The sequence below is a fragment of the Erinaceus europaeus genome, chromosome 17 (genome assembly GCF_950295315.1).
Source record: "Erinaceus europaeus chromosome 17, mEriEur2.1, whole genome shotgun sequence".
NCBI classification, from domain to species: domain Eukaryota; kingdom Metazoa; phylum Chordata; class Mammalia; order Eulipotyphla; family Erinaceidae; genus Erinaceus; species Erinaceus europaeus.
In genome coordinates this window covers 46,917,142-46,938,442 of record NC_080178.1, presented here as the reverse complement: position 1 = coordinate 46,938,442, position 21,301 = coordinate 46,917,142, and the positions used below count along the sequence as shown (strand labels likewise).

The 21,301-nt window shown below is 42.7% G+C and overlaps 2 protein-coding genes across 2 annotated transcripts; both read left to right on the top strand.

Annotated features, from left to right (window-relative positions):
* Positions 1-12,527: 12,527 nt before the first annotated feature.
* LOC132534056 (coiled-coil domain-containing protein 81-like) lies at positions 12,528-18,302 on the top strand. Its single transcript, XM_060177480.1, has 3 exons — positions 12,528-12,807; positions 17,359-17,438; positions 17,846-18,302. The coding sequence occupies exons 1-3, from the start codon at positions 12,583-12,585 to the stop codon at positions 18,042-18,044; spliced, it is 504 nt and encodes a 167-aa protein (XP_060033463.1). The 5' UTR covers positions 12,528-12,582; the 3' UTR covers positions 18,045-18,302.
* Positions 18,303-19,302: 1,000 nt separating this feature from the next.
* Positions 19,303-21,027, top strand: LOC132533737 (coiled-coil domain-containing protein 81-like). The gene is made up of 3 exons (XM_060175784.1): positions 19,303-19,490; positions 20,309-20,402; positions 20,694-21,027. The coding sequence occupies exons 1-3, from the start codon at positions 19,303-19,305 to the stop codon at positions 20,856-20,858; spliced, it is 447 nt and encodes a 148-aa protein (XP_060031767.1). The 3' UTR covers positions 20,859-21,027.
* The last annotated feature ends 274 nt before the right edge of the window (positions 21,028-21,301 follow it).

The window sequence follows — 21,301 nt, the reverse complement described above, 5'->3', positions numbered from 1 at the left end:
CCACGGCAAAGAAGTGGCTCACTACATTCCTGTCCCACATCTTGGAATCCGAATCTATGCCCAAAATTTGGCATCGTACCAAGATAATAGCAGTTTTGAAACCAAAGAAAGACCCAACACTGACCGCCAGCTATAGACCAATTTCTCTCCTCTCCGTGTGTTACAAACTCCTTGAGAGGCTGCTTCTGTCACGTATTTCTCCTCTTACAGAGAAATTCCTATCACCCGCCCAAGCTGGTTTCCGCCCAGAAGATCTACCTGCCAACAAGCCCTGGCCCTCTCAACTTACATTGAAAATGGATTCTAGAAGAAGTTAAAGACGGGGGCTGTCTTTGTTGATCTCACAGCAGCCTATGACACGGTCTGGCACCGTGGTCTCCTAGTCAAGATCTCAAGATGCCTGCTTCCATGGGTGGCCAACACTATATCGTTTCTTCTCCAAAACAGAAGATTCCGGGTGCATCTGGGTGACAAGTCTAGCAGATGGAGACTTGTCTCAAGTGGCCTCCCCCAGGGCTCTGTTCTGGCTCCTACGCTATTTAATATGTACATCAATGACCTCCCAGAAACTTCTTCAAGGAAATTCATCTACGCCGATGACATCTGCTGTGCAACTCAGGCATCCAAGTTCGACATCCTCGAGGAAACACTCATGAAAGACATGTCTCTGATATCTGATTACTGTAAAAAATGGCGACTAATCCCTAGCACTGCAAAAACGGTATCATCTGTTTTCCATCTACACCATGCCTCGGCCTTGCATGAGCTTAATGTGCAGCTTGGCGATACGAGAATCCGTCATGAAGCCCAGCCAGTCTATCTTGGCATTACTCTCGATCGCACTCTGTCATTTCACGAACATCTCATAAAAACTGCAGCAAAGGTGGGCGCGAGGAATAACATCATTGCAAGACTGGCCAGCTCCTCATGGGGCACGAGCGCTTCCACACTACGATCATCATCTCTGGCATTATGCTATTCCACTGCAGAATACTGTGCCCCAGTATGCTTCCGTAGCCCCCATGTCCACTTGGTTGATTCCAAATTATATTCCTCCATGAGGATAATTTCTGGAACCATCCGTTCCACCCCAGTTCCATGGCTGCCAGTTCTTAGCAACATTGCCCCGACAGATATTCGTCGGGATGCACCATCATCTAAGTTCATTTCCCACGTCTTCGCTCGACCAGACCTGCAAAATATCTACGCAGATATCTTCACCCACCCTGTCCAACGCTTGAAGTCTCGTCACCCAATCTGGTCCCCTACACCTACACTGAACTTCTCTGTTCCAGACTCTTGGAAACAGAGTTGGCAGTCAGCTGAGGTAAAGACCAAACACCTCATCACAGACCCCTGCAAGCGTCAACCCGGCTTTGACCTAGCACGTTATGATTGGGCCCTCCTTAATTGCTATTGAACAGGCCATGGCCGGTGCGCCGCTATGTTCCATCGCTGGGGAGCCAGAGACCCGAACTGCCCCTGCGGCTCCAGACAGACTATGACCCACATTGTCAACAACTGCCACCTCTCCAGATTCAAAGGAGGTCTCGAAACTTTACATCAGGCTCAACCTGACGCTGTTGAATGGCTTCGAAAGAAGGGCAAACGCTAGAAGAAGAAGACCAGACCATGAAGAAAACCAGACTAAAGGGTAGTTATAAGAGTTACTTCCTAATGAGTGGTTTGAAAGCAAGTTCTATGCCATATATGATAATTAAATGTATTTTCTGTGTACTATATACACTGATTTAATATGCAAGGATTAATATAATGCAGAAGTTCATAAAGTTATATTATTTGATGTTCATTAATAAATACATGCTACAGAAAATATATTTATTGATCCTGGAAATATTTTAACAGGAAAGAATGACAAGAAATTTAAGTTAAAATAGCTAATATTGAAGAGAATTTATATATATATTTCACCAGAGCACTGCTCAGCTCTGGTTTATGGTGGTGTGGAGAATGAACCTGGGACTTTGGAGCCTCTCTCTTGAGAGTCTGTTTGCATAACAATTATGCTATTTGCCCCACCCAAGAGTTTTTTTTTAAAAAGTTTTACATTCTCCTGCAGGTAAGGACTGGGGTTTGAACTTGGGTTCTTGTGCATATTAATGTGTGCATTCTACTGTATGTGCCAATGCCTTTCTCCCACATTCCTCAACTTTTTTTTAAAGATTTATTTATTAATGAGAGAGAAATATCACTGTTCTGAGTAATTGACCTCAGGACCTCATGTTTGCAAGCCCTGTGCTCCCCTGCTTAACCCACTACTCCTTGAGATATTAAGTGCTCCCGTTTTTTCCTTCACCATATTATTTTTTCTTCAATAAATATGTGTCAAGTGGGGAATAAATGAATTGTCTACCTCTTGCATGGAGGGTTTTCTCTCTGCCTCACCATCTTGCCTCTTGTATCTTAGCAACCAGCCAAGTGCCTGGTAAAAGCTAATATATGCTCAGTAGACATGGGTTAACTTTCTGGCAGGTTTTGAATACTACAAAAGTGAGGGCATTGTAAATGTCTTCTCTTTCAGATACATCCCCAGACTGTCCTTATTCAGAGTGTGAGTCTTTGGGTTGTGTGACTGCTGAGGGATCTGAATGAAAAAGTGACTGTCATGTGGGTTTTGCAATGCAAGTCAGAGCTTGCAGAAAAGCACATGTGCATTGAGGCAGCTTAGAAAATTCTGACCCAGTTCATTTCTGTCTGTTTGCTTAAATCCCTATACTCTCCCTGCACTTCACTCTGTGTATTTCTTACCTTGACCAACTCTTGGACTACTTGAAAAGTAACCCATACTCTTGGTGATCAGTAAATAAGAGAGAAAAATGAGCAAAATAATTCCCTGAACTCTTCCTCCCCCTTCACATACGATGTCACATGGTTCCCAAACAATCACAGCCAACACTTTAGTGTATCTTTCCTCAAAGACTGATACAGGCTTGCACAGTATACTTATGCCAGGGAACAAACTTCATAGTTAACTTTGTACCACCTGGCATATAAGTTTGGCATTGTTCCCACTGAACTTTTCTCCTGTTTTTTGCAGAGCAGATTGTTGGCAGGGAAATAGCCTGGGTGCCCTAGCTTTGCTGTGGACTGAAGCCTGTGTGTTCTGCACTCCGAGTAGAGTCCAACTAGTCTCTAGTCTCTGTTGGGACAGACTGGGGAGCAGGATGGAACAGTTGCTTCTTTCTTTTTTTTTTCCTCCAGAGTTACTGCCTGCATTACGAATCCGCGGGAGGCTATTTTCCCCATTTTGTTTCCCTTATTGTTGTGCTTGTTGTAGTTGTTTTTGTTGGCATAACTGTTGTTGTTGATGTTGTTGCATAGGATAGAGAGAAATGGAGGGAGGAGGGGAATACAGAGAGTGGGAGAGAAAGATAGACACCTGGAGACCTGCTTCAACACTTAGGAAATTACCTCCAGCAGGTGGGGAGCTAGGGCTTGAATCAGGATCCTTACTCTGGCCCTTGGATTTTGCGCCATGTGCATTTAAACTGCTGCACTACTGCCCAGCTCCCCGGAGCAGCTGTTTCTATTACTGATGAAGTTCTAGTTCTTGCCTTCGGCAAGGTGTTGTTTTCGACGGGTTATGTTGTTTTCGCCAGGCTGGCTTCAGGGGCGGGTAACAGACGACCAGGGACTCATGGTTGAGCTGTAGGCAGTATCTCTTTATTCATGCAGGACGCAGCACTAAGACGAGCTAAGTTAAACTCAAAGTACAGTACAGTACAACTCACAATGCTGTCTTTATATATACTTGCCAAGTAGGGTGAAAACAGGATGTGACATAGAGAGGGTGGAGAGAAAAGTGACTGGCGAAAATCAGAGTGTGACAAGGGGGGGGTGGAGCAGGCGAGAATCCTATCACTGAACCACAAATGCCCTGGAGGGAGGGTGGTACTTGTTAACAGTGGTTATGTAAATAGAATGAAGTGGTTATGTAAATAGAATAGTGTTAAGCAGGGGGGATTTAAACCAAATGAAACATAAGGGGTCTCATGCATACCAACAACAAGGTGTACATGACTGTGTTTAAGGTGTGAGAAGTCATAGCTAGCAGTGAAGAGTGTGAAAAACAACAGTGCAGGATGGTGGGGCAGGTAAGGGAATGGAGGGGCAACTGGATAAAGAAGTGTCAAGTGCGATGAGTCAAATACTGCTTTGTAATTTAAAAAAAGACCATTGGAGGTGATGATGCTGAGTGAAATAAGGGAGTGAAAGGCAGCTACCATTTGGTTTTGATCATGTGTGGAATATAGAGGGTTGAAACACAAACTTAGGAAAGGAGGGGGTAAGGGATGGAAGGGATGGGGAAAAGAGGAGGAGAAAATGATAAATAATGAAGGAGAATGAAGAAAGGAGGAGACAGATGAGGGGGGTGTGTGGGAAGAGGAACCAAATTGTCTCTAAGACTTTGTGAGGTGGGTCAGGTGGCAGCACACATGACCTGAAGCACAAGGACCAGTGTAAGCATCCTGGTTTTAACCCCAGGGTATTCACCTACAGGGGGCTGCTTGACAAGTGGTGAAGCAGGTCTGCAGGTGTCTACCTTTCTCTCTTCCTCTCTGTCTTCCCCTCCTCTCTCCATTTCTCTCTTTCCTATCCAGCAACAACGATGTCAATAACAACAATAATAACCACAAGGATGATAAAACAACAAGGGCAACAAAAAGGGGGGGGGGACACAAAAACCTCTAGGACTGGTGGAGGCACCAAGCCCCAGCAATAACACCAGAAACAAACAAACAAAAAAAACTTTGTGAGAACTATGGTTATTTTGTGGTGGGGGTAGGGTGTCACATAACTCTGGTGGTGGGTGTAATGTGCAACTATACCCTTGTAATCTTATCATCTTGTCAGCCACTATCAGATCACTGATAATGATAATACTGAAAAAAGTTCATCCCAGCTATAAACTCATTTTTTAGGTTAAGAACAGAACATTTAAAAAAAAGTCAACCTAAACTGGAGTTTGTGTATTGCACCAAAGTAAAAGATTATGGGGTGGGTGAGTGGTAGAGTACAGGTCCTGGAAAAGGATGACAGAGGACCTAGTGGGGGTTGTATTGTAATGTGTAAAACTGAGAAATTTTATGCATGTACAAGCTATTGTATTTACTATGGAATGTAAAACATTAATCCCCCAATAAGTGAAAACATAAAAATTAAAATGAAATAAAAAAGTATGAAAGGGGGAAAAACCTTCAACAGAGAAAGCCAGAATGACAACCTGTGGAGCAGATCTGACAGCAGCATTCTAGCAACAGGGTGGGGGCTGGGGGCCCAGGTGATGACCTCTGAGCCTTTGTTCTTTGTTGCTTGCTTGCCTGGCCACGCCCCTTCGGCAGGTTGCCCACATTTTCTCTCTGAATCCTGAGAGTGTAGGAGGGCAGGAACCCAGCTCCATTGTAGCACTGCCCTTCTGGCACTCTTGCCCTAAATACTGAGCCCAGAGGGTGTGGAGGGGAGTCTAGGAAGAGCCTTTGCCCTATATTTAAAAAAAAAAATCAAATTGCTTATTCAGTTTTAGTGTAATTTGGAGGCACAGCCAGAAGTCAGACAACCCCAGTGCCTGCCTTGGTGGGCGAGCCCCACCGCCCACCTCCGTGGGGAGGGTGGAAACCATGCGCCCTGCCAAGACAGGCCTCGGCCCTTCTGCCGCCATGGGCACCACTGCAGAAGAGTTGACCATCTGGAGACAGCACATGAATAAGAACAAGCTGCACACCCTAGCTCGGCTGAGCTGGGATGGTAAGGACACCACCCACCCCTCTGTGTCCCTCTCCATGGGCAGGCTGGTGGGGCTGGGGGGCGGGTAGGGGGAACCCACACTCTGACAGCCTGGGGTGCCCCAAAATCTGATATGATCTGTATACTGGCAACAAGTCTGTGCCCAATAAATGCCACTCACCACAGCCACCTCCAAGCTTCCTGGCCAGGAAAAGACGGCCGGTGGCATCCCTGAATCCTGGGCTTGTGTTTTGTTAAGAAACTGGGGTGAGGAGGGCCCAGGTTCAAGGCCCCAGTTCCCACCTTCAGAGGGTGGAGATTTTTAGGAGCAGTGGAGCAGTGCTGCAGGTATCTCTTCAGTTTCTCTTGCACTTTCTCTCTGTTTTCCCCCTCTGTTGGAAAGTAAGTGGGGGTGAACGTAAAAAGAGCTGCTTAATGTTTGGGAGAGGACCAGAGCAGCATCTCCTAGAAGACTTTCTAGACTTGTTTGAAAGTGAACCCCAAGGGGGTGCTGAGCTCTTGGCAAAACAGGTGCCTCATGAATGGCACCACCATTACCATTAAGTCACTGGGCTCTTGCCCAGACTCTCACTAAATGATGTGAGATAAACCAGGAAGAGGCATCTCTTCTTTCCCTTCCTTGGCATCTATTCGACTTCCATATTTTTATAAGAACTTTATTCTGCTGTCAGGAACAGGAGAGCTATGGTGTTTTGGTTCACTGGAAGTCATCTTCCTCTGTTGGACATTTAATTACTTTCCCAGTTTTCATATTTCCATTAAATTATAGTTAAAACATTTCTTACTAAACATCGGTTATTTTTTTCCCCCAAAACAAATTCTGAAATGAAACATTACAGGTAATGGTTTTATGGGTCTTCTTTTTAAAAAATATTTTTAAAATATTTATTTACTTATTTCCTTTTGTTCTTGTTTTATTGTTATTGTTGTTGCTATTAATGTCATAGTTGTTGGATAGGACACAGAGAAATTGAGAGAGGAGAAAGATAGATAGCTGCAGCTGACCTGCTTCACCCCTTTAAGCCACTGCGCTACAGTCCGACTCCTGATGTTATGTGTCTTAAGAAATCTATGCCTGGGCAAATTTCTCATTTTTTTTCTTGATTTCTTTCTGATTTCTGCTAGTATTCCTTCCACCAAGCCATTTGGCTAGAGGTCAGGTTGCCTGGGAGATGATTATGTCACAAAGGCCACCCTGACTTCCAGTCCCCAGGTCATAAAGGGTTGTATTGTTATATGGGAAGCTGGGGAATGTTATGCATGTAAAAACGATTGTATTTACTGTTGAATGTAAAACACTAATTCCCCAATAAAGAAAAAAAAATGACATTTGTGAACTGTGAAAAAAAAACCAAAAACGTGGGCACTGTTGGGGAGACCAGTATGTGACAAAGGTCAGCCTGGATGCCAGGTCCCAGGTCATAAAGGTGGACATTTCCCAGCACCTCCAAGTGTATGGCTGTGTGCTGGGTACTGGGGAACTGATCAAAGTCAAACTTTTTTTTTTTTAATTTATAACCTACTAGGGGGAGATACACAAAACCCAGTAAACACAGATATAAACACACATGTACAGTGAGTGTGAGTTGTAATTTGTATGGTTACTAGGAATGCTATTTTTTTAAATTTCCTTATTGGGGGATTAATGTTTTCCAGTTAACAGTAAATACAATAGTTTGTAGATGAATAACATTTCTCAATTTTTCCACATAACAATACAACCCCCACTAGGTACTCTGCCATCATGTTCCAGGATCTGAACTACAAGGAAGACTTTTACGGAGGGTGAGGGTGGGGTATGTTTCAATGTTGACTAGAGAAGGGGGAGATGTGAAGTGAGAATCAGGATCAGTGGAGCAGGAGGGGAGGATTTTCTTTGGTAGAGGGAACAAGGAGAACAAACACACTTGACTGAGGGTGGGTGGACAGTGTGTGGAAGGAGGTGAATGACAACACTATGGCTGCTGTCTGACTGGGCATGGAAGTATGTGATTTTTTTCCCACCAAGGTTATAGTTGGGGTGTCGTGTTGGTAATACAAAGTCAGCACTCTTGGCAGCCATATTTTCCTTTTAAGACAGCAGAATTTAGAGTAGGGAGAGAGAAAGATAGACACCTGTAGTCCTGCTTCATTGTTTGTAAAACATCCGCACTGCTGGTGGAGAGCCAGGACTCAAACTCTGGTCCTTGCACAGGTCCTTACACAAAAAACTATGTGCACTTAACTGGGTGCATGACACGCAGCCAAAGTGTCTGTTTAATGAGAGGAAAAAATCATGTTATTTGGGGCACTGTCAGTCACATCACATAGGTTGGCATTGAGGATAATCCTAATGAGGGGGTAGAAGAGGAATGAACCCCCAAGATCTGTGCTGGGAAACACTGGCTCAGGTGGTAGTGTGGAGAATTAAGTGGAGGTCGGGAGTGCCTTTACGAGTGATCTAAGTGACAGCTCAGGTGGTGGCACAGTGGATAAGATGTTGGACTCTCGTGTATTTGTTATACTTTTGCATAGAGAGTGCAAAAGCTCACAAGAACAAAATTTCATTTAAGGAGTTGGAGGCTGGGCTTGCACCTGGATAGCACACATGCAAAGTACTTCATTGTCCAAGGAAGCATTTTGCTAACTCAATTTGTTGGATTTTCAAGCTTGAGGTCTTGAGAATAATTCCATGGCATCCTATGTGCCAGAATGGTTCTCTGGTTCTGTCTCTTTCTCTCTACTAATTCTTTTCCTCATAGGGTTCCCCCTCCCCACCACTCCTCGTGTTTTAAACATTAATCAGGAAAATGAAAAGGCCACGCACTAGTGAAGCATGTGGGCCACTTAGGCAACAATGGATGACCTAACGTGGAACAATTGTTTCCTTTCAGAGTTATCTAAGAGAGAAAGGATGGCAACTTGGCATGAATTGGTAGAATGAAGTGTAGAACGTGGACAGACTTAAAGTCCAGTGGGACATGAAAATCTATTGGTTACGTTGATGGAGTTCACGACAGGATAAAACAGAGAGGAACTTTCCAAGCAGCTTTTGAGCTCGGGTCTATGCAAGTGAATCAAGTGATGATGCTATTCGTCGAGAGCAAAAACCTGAATCGAAAACAAGATTTAATGGAAGCCCGATTCTAGTTTTGAGTGAATTGTGTGTGGTTTTTCCCAGAGCACTGACCTTTGCAGGCTTATGGTTGTGCTGGGAATTGACCCTTGCACCTCAGACCTTCAGGCTTGAGTCTTTTTGTATAACCATTGTGCTATTTATTTCTCCAGTCGAAGCATATCGATTGTGGGATATTCAGGTAGGAAGTCAAAAGGTGATTGTGTGTATGTTGGTGGTAGGGGGTTGACAGGAGGGAACCTAGGCTTCTGAATTTGCCTTTGGCAGAGATCTGCATAGTGATGGTTGGCAAGGTCCTGGGCATGATGTAAGCAGAGGGCACGGAGGGAAAAAAGAGAATGTGGGGCTAGACCTCAACAAGCTCCAGCACTGATGTCAAAACTGAGCAAGTGAACCTGCTGAGGGAACTGAAAAGAAATGGCAGAGAGACATAGGGAATCCCAAGAGAGAATGATGCCACAAAGCCAGCCTTTGATGCCACAAGCCCTCATCTCCAGGGCACAGTGGATGCAGGCTCGGTGAGCTTGTTGGCAAGGTAACAGTGTCAGTGACTGCTGCAAAAGCCTCATTGGTTGAAGGGTAGAGAAGTATTTTTAAATATAAAAGTCATATTCCAATTCTCTGACACACTGACATATTGGGTCATCAGAAAAACTAGTTCGAAATCAAGTCTGTAAGGTTTCTAAATCTATACCAACTGAATTGCAGAGGCCTGAAACTATTCTAGAGGGGGGCAAGTGGTAGCTCACTGGCTTATGTGCACATAGTGCAAACTGCAAGGAGCTGCACAATCATACCATTTCAACCCTTTGGTTCCCCATGAGCAGGGGAGTCTATTCACAAGTGGTGAAGCAGGTCTGCAGGTGCCTACCTTTCTCCTCTCTGCAGTATTTTCTCCTCTCAGTTTCTCTCTGTCCTATCCAAGAAAAGAAAAAAAAAAGGTGTCCAGGGGCAATGGGTTCATAGTGTAGGTACTAAGCTCCAACAGCCCTGAAGGAAAAAAAAAGAAAAAGAAAAACTTCTGAGAGTGAATACTGTGCATGTGTTCTCTGTCTTCAATGAGAAGTAGGAAATATCAGGTCAAAGGAATTTAATTTTGCTCTTATTAGAACATCTACTAGATTCTTAAAAGCAAAACCACACAGTGGATTTGTATAGTATCCAGATGAAGAAACATGACTCTTACATTTCCAATTTAGCTCTCACAAGCCTTTCTACTCGCATTTGGTTGCAAGAAATACTGTTTCTCTGGGTCCCAACTAGGTCATTTTCTTTTTGAATAGATGTGTTTCCTGAAATCTGAGGTGCCTGCCACAAATCTATGTGAAAGACAGTGATTTTGACGCACTAACTTGGAAAGGGCTCCCTTATATCCAAATAGTGAGATTCTGTTTTATTCCTATGTATATTTGATCATGATGAAAATTTTAACTTGGTGGGTACAAGTTGGACTAGGTTGGAGGATCTCTTTTGTGCTTAGCTTCCAGGAGGAGAATTCTTTGGTGATGAAAATATGACAGGATAGAGGAAATAAATGATCAGATTCAGAGCTTGTTTGGAGGTTCTAGCAGGGGAGCACAGCTACTCTTATGCCCTCAACCAAAGACCAGTCACTTCTACTTAGGGAAGGCCATCCTCCTCAACTGAGTGCAGGACATTGGGAGGGTCACACATGGAGTGGTGAGGGAGGAAGGGGACACCCGCCTAGCCAGCCAGATCAGCCAAATCAACCTGACAATCAATGGGGTGACAGATGTCACAGCCAGATTGCCCTCACATGCCCTGATTAGTTTTAATACATTGATTAGCTATGATTTAGACCATGTTTTAGAGGATAGGGCAAAAATCTTAGTATTTGACTTACTTACCTTTAGTACTTGGCTTATCATAGCATATGTTTTGGGGTAGGTTTCCACCACCCAGTTTGTCTCCAATGTCCATAAGAGCAATTACTAGTTCTCCTTGAACAACCTGTGCTTCCTTCCTCGGACATCAGAAAGACTGTGTATAACCTCCACATACTGGAAGTGAAAGACTATGGTATCTCTGTCTCGGGTAGTGGTTTGGGGGTGGAGGAAATATTCCAATGAATTGAGAGTTTGCTTTATTCCAGAAAGACTTTCTTCGAGCACACATCATGATGTGCTATTTCTTACATATTTACAGAGCTTAGCAGGGGTAAAGTTAAACAATCAGGGAAACGGACTTTCAGGAAGGACCTTATTTTCTGTCTGTTCCTAGCTGAGAATGACTTGCTATTTGACAGAGTGTTTTCCATTTGAATTTGGATAGTGACAGGGGCACTTACATAAATAAAATTATGCTTTTGTTTTCTTTGAATTTCAGAAGTCTCTATGATATGGAGCTATGTTTGTGACTTTATTCTACGACAGCTGAGGCTGCAAAAGGTAGGACTTAGGAAGGTGACAAGGCAGTAGAGCACAGACCCTGCACACATGCCTGAGATCTTGAGTGTGAAGCCTGGCACTGACTGTGCTGGTGTGGTGCTCTGGTATCATGCTCTGTCAGCTCTCTCTGTCTCTGTCTCTGTCTGTCTGTCTCTCCCTCTCCCTCTCTCTCTCTCTGTATATATATATATATGCAACTATGGCATCCCTATAGCTTCTCTTAATATTATAGCCTTTGAGCTAGAAATGGACCTACTCTATGATCTTGCAATTCCTCTCCTGGGGATATATTCTAAGGAACCCAACATACCCATCTAAAATATCTGTGTACACATATGTTCTTGGCAGAACAATTTGTAATAGCCAAAACCTGGAAGCAACCCAGGTGTCCAACAATAGATTAGTGGCTGAGCAAGCTGTGGCATATATATATATATATATATATATATATATATATATATATATATATATATTACTACTTAGCTATAAAAATGGTGACTTCACCTTTTTCAGCTGATCTTGATGGACCTTGAAAAATTCATGTTAAGTGAAGTAAGTCAGAAACAGAAGGATGAATGTGGGTTGATTGCACTCTCAGGAAGAAGTTAAAAATCAAGATTAGAAAGGAAAACACAAGTAGAACCTGAACTGGAATGGGTGCATTGCACAAAAGTAAAAGACTCTAGAGTGGGTGGATGGGGAGAATACAGATCCAAGAAGGATGACAGAGGACTTAATGGGGGTTGTATTATTATATGGAAAAATGGGAAATGTTATGCATGTACAAACTATTATATTTACTGTTGAATGTGAAACATTAATTCCCCAATAATTTTTTAAAAAAGAAAAAATATATCATAGCCTTCAAATTGGTTATATTTTATGCAAAAATCATGTGAAAACTTTGAGTCTGAAATTCTCTCAGGATTCTTCTTTATTATCCCTTCAGAGAAGTCAGCATCTTTTCTTCCCACCTTCTTTTTGCTGCATTTCTAGGGGATCTACATACCTGCTTTTGGGACATTTACTTTTATGAGGCAAAAACTAGATGCTGGGAACAGGTTTAGCTCTATCCAGATACCGATCTTTATCATGTCAGAGAAGCTATTGCAGCTACACGGACTACGACAAACTAAAATCCACACACCTGGTAAGTACCTTTACTGGCTAAGCCTTCCCATTAAAAGAGAGACAGTTACTTCTGAGTATCTGCCATCTGCTCACTGTCTTTCCCACACACAACTGTCCTTTTCTCTTCCAGGGGATATCCCCGTTGTACCACTGAATTTTATCATGGTTGCCATAGCGGGGCATTATAGCAGGGACACAGTCGAAGGGTGCATTAAAGAAACTCTGCAGCTCTTATCACGATCAATCTGCACACGAAAGAAAGTTGAATTTACTTTCCAAGGAATCGGTATCCTTAGAATTGAAAATGACAAAGTAAAAATGAAATTTTTTCAGGACTTCTTGTCTGCAATGAATACAAGTGGCAATCTGGAGAAAGATATTGCAAAGGTAATATTGACCTTCTAATTGTTGCTCTTTCTTACAGTTCTCTGTTGTCTACAGAGGTGTCATCCTTCAGTTGTTGGTCTGTCTTAGATGACAAGTGCCCCATGGGCAAAGAAATGCTTGATTCTAAGTGTCTTACTCAGATAAAATAGTCAGAAGGACAAAACAATCTGAAGGTCTGAGCCAAGGCCAGGGGAAAAATATGGTTTAAAAGTATCTTATTGGGAGTTGGGAAGTAGTGCAGCAGGCTGAGTACAGTTGACCTAAGGCACAAGAACTGGCATAAGGATCCTGGTTTCAGCCCCTGGCTCCCCACCTGTAGGAGAGTCGATTCACAAGCAGTGAAGCAGGTCTGCAGGTGTCTGATTCTCTCCCCCTCTCCATCTTCCCCTCCTCTCTCCATTTTTCTCTGTCCTACCCAAAAACAAAGACTTCAATAACTACAATAACTACAACAATAAAACAACAGGGGCAATAAAAAGAGAATAAATAAATATAAAAATAGATAAAAGTATCTCACACACATAATTTCTTTTTGATTATTTTTCTTGGGGAATTAATGTTTTACATTCAACAGTAAATACAATAGTTTGTACATGCATAACATTTCTCAGTTTTCCACATAACAATAAAATCCCCACCTGGTTCTCTGTCATCCTTTTTGGACCTGTACTCGACCACCACTGCACCAAGGAATCTTTTACATTCTTCTTCTAGCGTTTGCCCTTCTTCCGTAGCCAGTCAACAGTGTCAGGTTGAGCCTGATGTCTGCTTGTTGCTGGCTTTGAAAGTGACTGGGATCCAATGTGGATTCAGTCGGCTAGGAAGGATCGTCAGTTTCCCCAATAAATGGGTACTCACGGGATGCACCATGAGAAGGTTGATCCAATGCAATATACCAACTCCAGTTCAATTTCTACTTGTGTTTTCTGATCTTGTTTTTAAGCTTCTGCCTGAGAGTGGGATCATCCATATTCATCCTTCTGTTTTTGACTTATTTCACTTAACATGGTTTCTTCAAGATCCATCCAATATGGGCTGAAAACGGTAAAATCACCATTTTTAAAACCTGAGTAGTATTCCATTGTGTTTATAGACCACAACTTGCTCAGCCACTCAACTGTTATTGGACACCTTTGTTGCTTCCAGGTTTTGGCTATTACAGATTGTGCTGCCAAGAACATAGGTATACACACATCTTTTTTGGATGGGCATGTTGGGTTCCTTAGGATATATCCCCAGGAGAGGAATTGCAGGATCATAAGGTAGGTCCATTTCTAGCCTTCTGGAAGTTCTCCAGACTGTTCTCCATAGAGGTTGCACCAAGGAACAGCAGCGCAGGGGGGTTCTTTTGACCCCACAACCTTGTAGCATTTGTTGCTGCTACCTTTTCTGATGTATGACATTTTCATAGGAGCGAAGTGGTATCTAACGGTTGTCTTTATTTGCATTTCTCTGACAGTCAAAAACTTGGAGCATTTTTTAATTTGTTTCTTGGTCTTTTGGATCTCTTCTGTGGTGAATATTCTGTCTATGTCTTCTCCCCATTTTTGGATGGCGTCATTTGTTTTCTTGTGGTTGAGGCTGGTAAGCTCTTTATATATTTTGGTTATTAGCCTCTTGTTTGATGCATGGCATGTGACGATCTTCTCCCATTCTGTGAGGGATCTCTTGGTTTGGGTATTGGTTTCTTTTGCTGTGCAGAAGCTTTTTAATTTGATGAAGTCCGATAGGTGTATATTTGCCTTAGTCTACTTTGTAACTGGATTCATTTCATTGAAGATGTCTTTAATATCTATATGGAAAAGAGTTCAGCCAATATTTTCCTCTGAGTATCTGATAGGTTCTGCTCTAACATCTAAGTCCCTGATCCATTTAGAATTTACTTTTGTGTTTTGTGATTCACATTCATTCCTCTGCATGTTTCAACCCATTTTTCCAACACCATTTGTTGAAGAGACTCTGCTTTCCCCTTTAATAGTCTGGGCACCTTTGTCAAAAATCAGATGTCCAATGTGTAGGGGCTTTCTTCTGGGTTCTTGGTTCTATTCCACTGGGTAGTGTGTCTATTCATGTTCCATTAGCAAGCATGTTTGATTACAATGGCACCATAAAAGAATTTGAGATCAGGGAGTATGATCCCTCCAGTTCTGTTCTATTTTAAGATTATTTTTGACAATTCTAGGTCTTTTCTGGTTCCAGATAAACATTTGTAGAATTTGTTCTATTCTCCTACAAAATGTGTTTGAATTCTTGATGGGGATAGCATTAAATTTGTATATGGCCTTGGGTAGTATATTCACTTTAATAATGATAATTCTTCCAACCCATAAACATGGAATTATCTTTCCACTTCTTTGTGCCTTTTTTCAATTTCCTTGATTAGTGACTCATACTTTTTAGTATACAAGCCTTTCACTTCTTTGGTTAGGTTTATTCCTAGACATTTTATTGTTTGTTGTTGTTGTAGTAAAAAGAACTGATTTCTCGATTTTTCTTCTTCTAATGTAGTGTTTGCACAGAGGAATGCCACTGAATTTGAATGTTAATTTTGCAGCCTGACACCTTACTGTATTGCTTGATGATTTCCTAAAGCTTCTTGCTGGATTTCCTAGGCTTATCTATGTATACTATCATGTCATCTGCAAATAGGGAGAGTTTGATGTCTTCTCTTCCAATCTGTATGCCTTTAATTCCTTGCTCCTGCTTGAATGCTAGGGCAAAAACTTCCAACACTATGTTGAATAGTAATGGTGATAGTAGGCAGCCCTGTCTAATACCTGATATGTGTGGAAATGCTTACAGTTTTCACCATTGAATATGATTTTGGCTGTGGGATTCTGAGGGATCAGAGCTCCAGGACACATTGGTGGGGTTATCTGTCCAGGGAAGTCTGGTGGCATCATGCTAGCATCTGCATCCTGGTGGCTGAAAAGAGAGTTAACATATAAAGACAAACATGTTGTTGACAGATTATGAACCTAAAGGCTAGAGTGGTACAGATGAAGAGTTGGGGTTGGTCTCCATTCTGTGGATATCTAATGGGCATATTTTAGTTATATTCATTTTTCTAGCTTTATTTTTTTATTTATGAAAGGAGAAATTAACAGAACTGTAGGATAATAGAGATACAACTGTGCACAATTCCCACCACCCGATCTCCATAACCCATCTCCTCCCCTGATAGCTTTCCTATTCTCTATCCCTCTGGGAGTATGGACCCAGGGTCATTGTGGGTTGCAGAAGGTGGAAGGTCTGGCTTCTGTAATTGCTTCCCTGCTGACCATGGGTGCTGACTGGTCGATCCATACTCCCAGTCTGCCTCTCTCTTTCCCTAGTAGGGTTGGTCTCTGGGGAAGTGGGATTCAGGTCACATTGGTGGAGACTTCAGTCCAGGGAAGTCTGGTCGGCATCATTCTGGCATCTGGAACCTGGTAACTAAAAAGAGAGTTAACATACAAAGCCGAACAAATTGTTGAACAATCATGGACTTAAAGGCTGGAATAGTGCAGATGAGGTGTTGGGGGGTACTCATTGCAGACTCTTGTGTACTTCTGCTTTCAGATGTATATTTTTCCCTGGTTTATGGACACATGTGAACATGTGCTTTATCTCAGGGGATCTGGTCTATATCTAGGATTGGGGACTTTATTGGGGAGTGGACCACCTGGAATGGAATTAGAGAATACTATGAAAGGAAAGGTCTTACCTGAGTGATAAAGCTGAAGGGTTGTTGTCCCACACCTGAAGTCTCTGGACACAGTCTGAAGTGAGGCATGCTGGGGTGGCCTGATAGTGACAAAGAGTCATTGTGAAAGTATGCTAGTCTCTTGCCCTTATTGAGCTTTTGCAGTCCTTGCTTTGATAAGGATATCTTGGCAGTAAGTATAATAGGAAATAGGGAACGAACTTCCCTATTCTTTATCCCTCTGAGAGTATGGACTCAGGATCATTATGAGGTACAGAAAGTGGAAGGTCTGGCTTCTGTAATTGCTTCCCCACTGAACATTGGCATTGGCTGGTCAATCCATATTCCCAGCCTGTCTCTCTCTTTCCCTAGTGGGGCAGAGATCTGAGATAGGTGTGGCTCCAGGTAGAGTCGTCTGCCCAGGGAAGTCGGTTAGCATCATGGTATCATCTGGAACCTGGTGGCTGAAAAAGAGTTAATATAGAAAGCTGAACATATTCTTGACTAATCATGAACCTAAAGGCAAGGATATTGCAGATGAAGATTTGGGGTCTCTATTTTGGAAAAAGCAGGTCTATTTTAGGTTTATCCAAGGGGTTCATTTTTGCCTGAACCTAACAGGTAATATGCAGGTGGACACAGGTTATTGTCTGGGGAAATGGTGTAATAGTTGGAAAAGGGACTAGAAAGCTGGATCTGGGAGAAGAGTAGGGAGATCGTTATTAAATGGATGGTAAGCTTGAGGCTTTAGTCACTGAGCACCCAACAAGCCAGCCTTCCAGTAGCATTGCTTCCAGGGAGCCTTTGAGTCATCTATGTCCTGGAATGTAGACCAGGTATAAATCTCCTCTCTCCCTATTTTCCAGAAAACTCAAAATGTCAATTCAACTATAGCAAACATCAAAACTTCGAAGAGAAATCCAAACTGTGTTCTTTCCTTCCCCAGGTGAGTGCCTTGCCCCATAGGTTCCATGGACCTATCAACTCTGGCCTCCCAAACTCTCTGCCAACCACATACCACTCTGACAGCCCTGTACTGAATCTGGTGACAGAACTAGAAAAGACACATTCAAACTGAAACCAAAACCCAGAGGCATCCCCCCCCCCCCCCCCCGCGGAGTACTTTTGAGACCTCAGTTTAGAAGAGGCAGGTCACAGTCAGACTCAGGCTAAAAAAGAAAAGAGTCTTCAGTCTGTGACTTCTGCATAACAAAGTCCAGGCACTCACTCATGGAAGAGAAGTAGGTTTATTTCAGTATTATCATGCTGGCTGGGGTGCTGCTCAGAACTGAGAATTCTCCTAGTATCTTATTCAGATCCAGTGAGCAGGCAAACATTTTGGTCCATTCCTAGAATTGAATTTGAATTAAAAGGAAATAATGAAACACTGGAAAAAATTGAACAACCTAAACTGAGGAAATCCGTGTTAAGAATGAAGTCAGACAAAGATGATGTGCAAGGTAAGCCAAAGATTTTAGCTGTCTTCTCTTTTCTGCTAAGCAGCAGGGCATTGTTGCTGAGCAACTCCTGTGCCGAAAATCAGTACCATTAGAGTTATAAGAAATGTGTTCTTCTAAGAAACTGGTCTTCTAGAATTTTCTTTTTTTTTTAAATTTTATAATTATATATTTTCCCTTTTGTTGCCTGTTTTTTATTGTTGTTGTAGTTGTTATTGTCATTGATGTCCTTGTTGGATAGGACAGAGAAATGGAGAAAGGAGGGGAAGGCAGAGAGGGGGAGAGAAAGGCAGACACCTGCAAACCTACTTCACTGCTTGTGAAGGGACTCCTCTGCAAGTGGGGAGCCAGGGGCTTGAACCAGGATACTTATACCCGTCCTTGTGTTTTGTGCAATCTGCATTTAACCGGCTGCGCTATTGCCCGACTCCCAAGAAAAATGCTCTTCTAAGAAACATCTCTTCTAGGGAGTCAGGCGGTAGCACAGCGGGTTAAGCGCAGGTGGCTAAGCACAAGGACTAGTGTAAGGATCCCGGTTCGAGCCCCCGGCTCCCCACCTGCAGGGGAATTGCTTCACAAACGGTGAAACTGGACTGCAGGTGTCTATCTTTCTCTCCCCTTCTTGGTCTTCCCCTCCTCTCTCCATTTCTCTCTGTCCTGTCCAACAACAATGGGATCAACAACAACTACAACAATAAAAACAAAAAAAGAAGAGCTCTTCTAGAATTTTCTATCACACCTTAACTAAAATCCATGAGATTCTCAACTAAGACTCTTTGCTGGCTCTCTACTACTTAAAAGACTCAAGTTCATATGGCTACCGGGGGAGTGGAGTGGCCTAGGTAGGTAACAGAAATACATCAAGTGAGCTGCATGTAACATGTTCCATATATATATTCTGAGTATGAATTTTACAACTGTCTTATATGGCTTCATAGAAAATAGTAGGATTCTCATGTCTGTAGCTGATGTGACTTTGGTTGAAACATATGTAGAAATAACAAAGGTTTTATTTATTTTTTCTAAGTTACTAGAGATAGCTAGAAGTTGCCAGACAATGTTTTGAGGACTGTTCCTTTCATAAAGAGATACTATTTGTTATCTTAAGTTGTTATTTATGCAATCTTTTCCTTTCATTTTCTTCCTTTCTCTCTCTCTCTGTATCTGTCTCTGTGTCTCTCTGCCAGGGATTGAACCTGTGATTTCAGAGCATCAGACACAAAAAAGTCTTTGGCATAACCACTATGCGATCTCCCTGGCCCATTATGCATTATATTAAGCACTTAGCACAGTTGGTGTAGAGTAAGAATGTGTTATATGTTCCTATTGTAATTTTCTCTCTTCATTGTATCTATGACCATTAAAGCCTCAAAGGAAACGACTGAAAGGAAACTTAACTCTATCTCTTATTCTGCAGCCAACTTTCTACCTAGACCTTCAGGTCAAAAACCCATTCCAGCAACTGGAAATATTGTTCCCTTAATATTGCCTATCTCAGTGGAGCCTAATAAGACTGTCTTTACAAAAACAGGGACCAAAAGGTAACATGCTGGTCTTTTGTGGAGTGTGGGGATTACACTTTACTAAGTGTAGTTTGAGTCTTATCTTGATTCAGGGATATTAGATGTTTCCATCCATGCCTTCACATGGTGTCCCTGCATTTGTGCTCCATGGTGAGGACTGCAGGGATGTCCAGGGCTCACAGTCTATCAGAGGGAAGCTAGGTGTGCATGGTCGTCAGCAGTGCCAAACACACTGGAGACCTCACTTACCTTGTTTAACTTTGCTTTAGAATGTTAATTCCACAGGCAGAAGGTGTGTGTGTGTGTGTGTGTGTGTGTGTGTGTGTGTGTGTGTTCACTGCACCTCCCATGCCTGAGAAAGTGCAGTCAGTAATGCTCAAAAGTCAAGTGTAAACAAGCATGCTGAGATTGAAATCCAGGGTTATCAGACACATAGGTCGCTAACCTATACAATGCAGAGCTCGGAAGAGAACCACTCAGCTATCTTCCATTGGCTATATTTGCCTCTAATTTCACTCTAGATGTGAAATTGTGTTGTTGTTTTTTAATTATTTATTTATTTATTCCTTTTTCTGACATTGTTGTTTTATTGTTGTAGTTATTGTTGTCTTTATTGTTGGATAGGTCATAGAGAGATGGAGAGAGAAGGGGAAGACAGAGAGAGGGGAGAGAAAGATAGACACCTGCAGTTCTGCTTCACTTCTTGTGAACCGACTACCCTGCAAGTGGGGAGCCAGGAACTCAAACTGGGATTCTTAGGCCGCTCCTTTTGTTTGCACCATGTGCACTTAACCCGCTGTGCTACTGCCCAACTCCCTGTTGTTGTTTTCTTATAGTGTGCCACATCCACCCAGTCCATCAAAGAACACCAAAACAGAACCTAAGACCTCTGAGACTACAACTTGTAGGGATCATGAGAAAGCAGGACAGGTACCAGTCTCCTCAGACAAGCAAATGATGGGGGTGGGTGCCACTGAACACAAACAGGGCTGGGAGAACAAGGGTTCTGAGTGAACATAGACCCTGCACATCAAGTGGGATTGTGGCCACTCCTGCAACCCGAGGACTCAGCCTATCAAACCCATCATGCCAATCGCTGTTAAATGTCCTTTTATCAAACACACTCCTGAGACTGGAGGAATCCAGTCATGGGGGAGGCACAGGAAGAAGTGTGAAGATAAGAAAGCAAAAGATAGGAACAGACCCTTGGTGTCATTGTAGGAACTTTGTTACGTGTGTATGCAGCGCACTAAGGCCAACAGTGCACTGTATTCTAAAGTCGAGAACAAAGAAGAAGAACAGGACGAGCAATTTCTACATCAATACCAGATAATGAATAACAAGGACACTGCATTCAAAGACCAGGTAGTGTTATGCATTGATTGAGAGGTGGTGCAGTGGGGGCAGCAGACAAGACAAGGCCACTGCAGATGTCCTGCGCATGTCTCCCTGGCAGTGTGCCAAATCAGGCATTTCATGTGAGAATAAAGTTTGGGTCATGGCCAGGTTTCCAGGAACAGACTAAAGTCTTGTTTGGTGCACTATGTTTAGGAGCTGAAGCTAATTTTTTATCTCTTCAAAGCTTATATAAATGCACTGGGGAGGGATTTGGAGGATTAATGCCTTTACTCTTCTCTGCTGCATGAGTGCAGGGAAGAACATAGACAGCAACCATTTTCAGCTGCCATTCTGCTTGGCTTGCTTGACCCACCAGGCCTTGGGTTTGAAAAAGAAAGGTCTTGACTGGGAAACATTTTCTCAGGGAGCAAAACAAACATAGAAAAGCCCAATCAGTTTGGACTCATTTGAAACACAGTCTTTGTAGAGAG

Excerpts from the sequence above, each read along its gene's own strand:
- LOC132534056 (XM_060177480.1), top strand. The coding sequence starts at position 12,583 with ATGGTTGCCATAGCGGGGCATTATAGCAGGGACACAGTCGAAGGGTGC. Across the intron at positions 12,808-17,358 it reads TGGAGAAAGATATTGCAAAG|AAAACTCAAAATGTCAATTC; the intron begins GTAATATTGACC and ends CCTATTTTCCAG. Across the intron at positions 17,439-17,845 it reads TGTGTTCTTTCCTTCCCCAG|AATTGAATTTGAATTAAAAG; the intron begins GTGAGTGCCTTG and ends GTCCATTCCTAG.
- LOC132533737 (XM_060175784.1), top strand. The coding sequence starts at position 19,303 with ATGACCATTAAAGCCTCAAAGGAAACGACTGAAAGGAAACTTAACTCT. Across the intron at positions 19,491-20,308 it reads ACAAAAACAGGGACCAAAAG|TGTGCCACATCCACCCAGTC; the intron begins GTAACATGCTGG and ends GTTTTCTTATAG. Across the intron at positions 20,403-20,693 it reads ATCATGAGAAAGCAGGACAG|GAACTTTGTTACGTGTGTAT; the intron begins GTACCAGTCTCC and ends GTGTCATTGTAG.